The sequence below is a fragment of the Gymnoscopelus microlampas genome (assembly GCF_963454915.1).
Source record: "Gymnoscopelus microlampas genome assembly, chromosome: 5".
Lineage (NCBI taxonomy): Eukaryota > Metazoa > Chordata > Actinopteri > Myctophiformes > Myctophidae > Gymnoscopelus > Gymnoscopelus microlampas.
The window spans coordinates 40,103,578-40,108,577 of NC_139942.1; the positions used below are offsets into that span (position 1 = coordinate 40,103,578).

The 5,000-nt window shown below is 41.7% G+C and overlaps 1 protein-coding gene across 1 annotated transcript in view; it reads right to left on the minus strand.

Moving 5' to 3' along the window:
* Positions 1-5,000, minus strand: part of LOC311045429 (glutamate decarboxylase 1-like) — a gene marked incomplete at both ends in the record, with an annotated part of 19,477 nt that overhangs the window by 11,387 nt on the left and 3,090 nt on the right. Inside the window, 3 exons of the mRNA XM_084057298.1 lie at positions 149-239; positions 1,947-2,189; positions 3,795-3,926. Of these exons, the coding sequence (XP_083913424.1) occupies positions 149-239; positions 1,947-2,189; positions 3,795-3,926 (466 nt within the window). The remainder of the gene's footprint in view (positions 1-148; positions 240-1,946; positions 2,190-3,794; positions 3,927-5,000) is intronic.

The window sequence follows — 5,000 nt, forward strand, 5'->3', positions numbered from 1 at the left end:
CTCACACAGTTGTACAAAGAGTGTACAAATGGAACCAAATGTCCATTTGCTTGAACGTGAACACTCTCTGATTTAGCGTAGAGGTATTCCCCTGATATGGAAACGTGTAATAAAAGCATGCATACACCATAAAATGGTGAAGACTCACATGTTGGTGTTGGCAGTGGATGTGAGCCACTCCCCAGCCAGTCCAATGATGTCCAGACCAGTAGATAACTGGTTAAAAAAGCGTGGGTGGCCTGTGGGCGAAACAGAGATAAGGCACAAGTTTGTCTTCATGGTCTCTCATGTGTGTTGTCCAGCTCTCTTTATTATGGAGTCTTAAGACCCCAAAACCACAATGGATGTAAAGCATGGTCATTTTGGTTTATAATCTTTGATAATTTTCCCATTTTCCAGATGCAAGAATGTTTTCAACATTCATGGGTTTCATCGTTCTGTGAACTTCATATTTGAGAGAGCTTTGCTATGAAAATGAGGTCACCCTGTTTTATATAAATGGAAAGAAAAAGTCCTTTGTGTAGAGAGAGCTATATAAAAGGACATATAATGGCTTCACTTCCCTGCAGGCTAAAGCATTCTTATAAAAACAAACGTACATAGAAATGCCAGTTCCTCCCTCCAGTCAGTGCTCATATGCACTCAAATATGAATCTCCCTCCATTTTGGTTTTGCACATCTAAGATGCATTGTTGAATCTGGGTAATTCCACTGCTAACAAGAAAATATGACAGCCATTTCTACTCTAAGGTAGGCAGCCTACATGCCTAGAGCAATCTAAAAACAATGGAGCCATGGATGTTTTATCCATATGCAAAGAAAGAAATAAGCCTATTCAAATAATCTAATAGGCTAATTGTATTTAAAATAAAAACTGATTATAAATAAAGCGTTTGTAAAATAAACGAATAAATAAATAATAGATCATTCTAACATAATTGCACACAAATAAACAGCCAGAGGGAAAAACAAACAAGCGATTTCCTTTTGAGTTTCATATTTCAGAACCAGGGACAGCTCATATTTCATCGCCATGGGGGACAGCTCCCCACTCATGTCAAAGCCTGACAAGGCGTTGCTTTCTTTTGTCCCATTTGCCTTTGCCTGAAAATAGCAGATTTACAAGCTCACAACATATCGCAATGCGGCTGTGTGAGTGAGCTTGTAGATTGGCTATTTTCGGCATAGGGTAGACTACGACTAAGTATAGGCTATAAATCAGGCGTTCTAAACTATGTGTGTTCAGAACTTTACATATAGGCGCCGCGCTCATAATTTATGAGTCCAAATGACCGGTGAATTAAGTTGTAGAATAGCAGGACCGCTACAGCATATAAAACCCAAGGGAGCGTTTGGCCGACGTTGTGGCTCTAACAGCTTGAAACAGCCTCGCATACTGCGAGCCCCGCAGGCGACACTTGCTTTAATAAGTCGAGGCAAGCAGAGGAGGATGTCAAGTGAATTACCAGGGGGCCGATAAGGCAGTCATTGGAATAGGCTGTAGACTATCAGGGGAGCAGACTGATTAAATGGTTTGTGTAGCGTTCAGTTTAACTTTAGACTGTTAGGTAGTGCTGATTAGGCCCAGACCTTAAAAAATGATGAAGGGACGCAATAAAAAAATACGTCCTACACACATTCAAATCTGGACAATCCCCACCAGCTCAATGTAGCTGCGATATTTTATTGCTACGCTATAGTGATGGGCTGCTAAACGGTGTTTCAGAAAAGGCCTTGGGAGGTTAATTGTTAATTACTGATGTTGTTTTTTAATTAAAAGCACCATTCCACCATTTGAGTTAAGATCACTAAACCCCCCCCCCCCCCCCCCTCCAAAAAAAAAACATTTGCACTTGCATCTTCTAAATGAAATGCATTGAGCATCTCTCTCTCTCTCTCTCTCTCTCTCTCTCTCTCTCTCTCTCTCTCGTTCGTTCTCGGCCTACCTGTGCGGACACCGTATTTGAGCGTGTCTCGGCAGTCCACCAGGATCTGCTCCAGGGACTCGGGCTGGTCCGAGAGCTCCAGGTTGAAGCCCTCCATGCCCTCCAGCAGTTGGTGGGGGTGGTGGAAGTCCAGCACCTTGGTGGAGCGATCGAAGGTCTTCTTGACATAGTTGGTGAGGATGTCAGTCAGCTCCAGAAGAAACTGCATGGTGGGCTCCTCGCCATTTTTGGCCGGAAGTAAATCTAGAGACGGACGTGAAGCGTGTGGAAATGTTAAGGGCGTGGAAGAGTATTGGCTCTATGCACAGCAGCCATATTATCACTTCCTTCACAGGTGTTACCAATGATACTAACGAAGGCTCTGTTCCATTTAGTGCACAGTGGTTTCCACGACCCCCATAACTCTGAGAGTGTACAAATGGGACCCTTACGGGTCCATTTGGTTCCATTTGTACACTCTCAGAGTTACACACCCGTAAGGAGCCATTTGGAAGCCCATGAGGGTTCCTGGACCCCAACTGTAGACCCACTGGTGTAATAGAGTGTTTCCAGTGGGCCATCATGCACAATATCAGCACCCTGACTCTGTTTGACCAGAATGGAACAGAGCCTTCATTAGTATCATTGGTAACACCTGAATGTCTTCATAATATGGCTGCTGTGAATAGAGCCTATTGGGAAACGTGCGCATTGGCTGCCAGTTGGACACAGTGGTGTAAAGTAACTAAGTACATTTACTTAAGTACTGTACTTAAGTACAATTTTGAGGTATCTGTACTTTACTTGAATATTTCCAATTTCCAATGCTTTTACTTCTACTCCACTACATCTCAGAGGCAAATATTGTACTTTATTCCACTACAATTTTTTGAAAAACTTTAGTTACTAGTTACTTTTCAGATATAAAGTATGATATTATGAAACATACATTAACCACTTCAGCCCTATTGTCTACATAGGCTATTTGAAAATAGCCGATCTGCAAGCTCACAACGCGTTGCATTGCGTTGCTATTGCTATTTTCAAATATTTTAGTACTTTTACTTTTGGTACTTTAAGTACATTTTGATGCCAATACTTTTGTACTTTTACTCAAGTAAATTTTGAATTCTGGACTTTTACTTAACAGAGTATTTCTATAATGCTGTATTGGTGATTTTACTTAAATAAAGAATTTGAGTACTTTTTCCACCACTGGTTGGACAGTACGCGCTTGGTAAATAAATGCTACTATTGCACGACGAACATTTGTTTATAAGCTGCTCTTGAACCCCAGCATGCCTATTCTGGGGGAAACATTCGCCAAACAAATAGCCGATCTATAAGCTCACAATGCTCATGACACGTTCACATTTCAGCACCAGGGACAGTTCCCCGCTAATGCCAAAGCCTGACGATGATATAGCAGATCAACAAGCTCACAACATATCGTGGGGAGCTGTCCCTGGTGTTGAAATAGGCTAAATGAGCTGTCCCTGGTGCTGAAACATGAAGCGTCGTGGGCTCGTGGCCCATTGTGAGCTTGTAGATTGGTTATTTTTGATTATTTTGTGTAGATAGAAAAATAACAGTGCAGTGCATCTCAGGTCCGTTTTAAGTATAGAGCAGTGGTTCGCAAATTGTGTTAATATTGGGTCACAATCATTTAACCACTTTATCCATATTTTATACGTTGGCTATAAAAAAAGAAAATTAAAAAATGTCTTCTTTTTTTTTTTACACTGGGGGTCCCTGGCACAAAATATTTTCAGATGGGGGTCCGCGGCCAAATACATATTCATTTGGGGGTCCTTACATGAAAAGGTTTGAGAACCACAGGGTCTAAGTGGTTAAAAATGTGATCCTCACCCCTGGCATATAGATTGGAGAAGTCTGTCTCCGTGCGTCGGAAACGCGCGTCCCTGCTGTCACTGTTGTCGATGAGGTTCTTCTGAGCGGCCAGACCCTTCTCCTCAAGGCTGTTGTTCTTCTGCAGGAACCCTAGAGCCGTGCAGGACGGGTCACAGGAGGAGGGACACGCACAGTTACTACTAGGCCTACTCAACATCTTTACTCCACAAAATAGTCAAAGTAAAAAAATACTGGAACGTTCAAAAACTGCGTCTATGAATTGGTTCTGGTCTCTGCAGAAGGAGGCTAGGCTTCTACAATGATTTGATGATGTCGTCTCTTTAACACAACTCTGTAGAATCATTCTGATGTGGTGGGGCTATAAATGCATGGGTTAATCAATTATATGAACGAGAATAACGTGTACATGTTTGTACTATAACAACATGTCCTGCATGCCCCGCCTCGTGACATCAGAACCATGAACCCAGTGATGCGAAAGAGGGAGACACCCACGTTGAACCCGATGGTGTCTCTTCTCAGTTGAACCCGGCTGATAACGGACTGACTTTGAGGGCCAGACGGTGTGGACCCCCACAGTCTAAGTTGTAGGGATTCTTGTAAGGAGGCGTATGAACTCACCAAGTCTGCTACCTTGTTTGTTTCTCTATTCGATTAGATAAAGTACCCTATCAATTTGCTGCATTTATAGATAGCTCATGTGTAGGCCTAACTTAACAAAAATATAGATTGTCACACAGGCCAAAACATTCAATTAATGGAAATGGTATAGGCTTTGATATAAAAACACGAACCTCTGTAACATTCTTTAAAGGATATTTTAATTTTAATGATTACGAACTACTTCTACTAAAAAAAGAACGTGTGTAGGCTATAGTAGCCTATTAATTGTTTTAGGCTATTGTAGGCCAAACCTAAGGGCCTATTGGCTATCTACTTCGCTTCCTTTCAAAATATCTAAATATTTTTATATCATATTATATCTTCAGTTGACTTAAAAGCTATATCAAGGTTGTCCTATTATACAGTATTGACCTAGCGTTGCCAATTTCGCCATATATAAGAAAAAAGGCCTGCTTATGGAGAGTGTAGGCCTATTTTGTCATCACTGGCATGCAGAAAAACACGAATAGACACAAAAAAACGAATTCCCTGAGGGGCGGGGGGGAGCACATATCATCGCTGCTACCATGTTGACGTCAA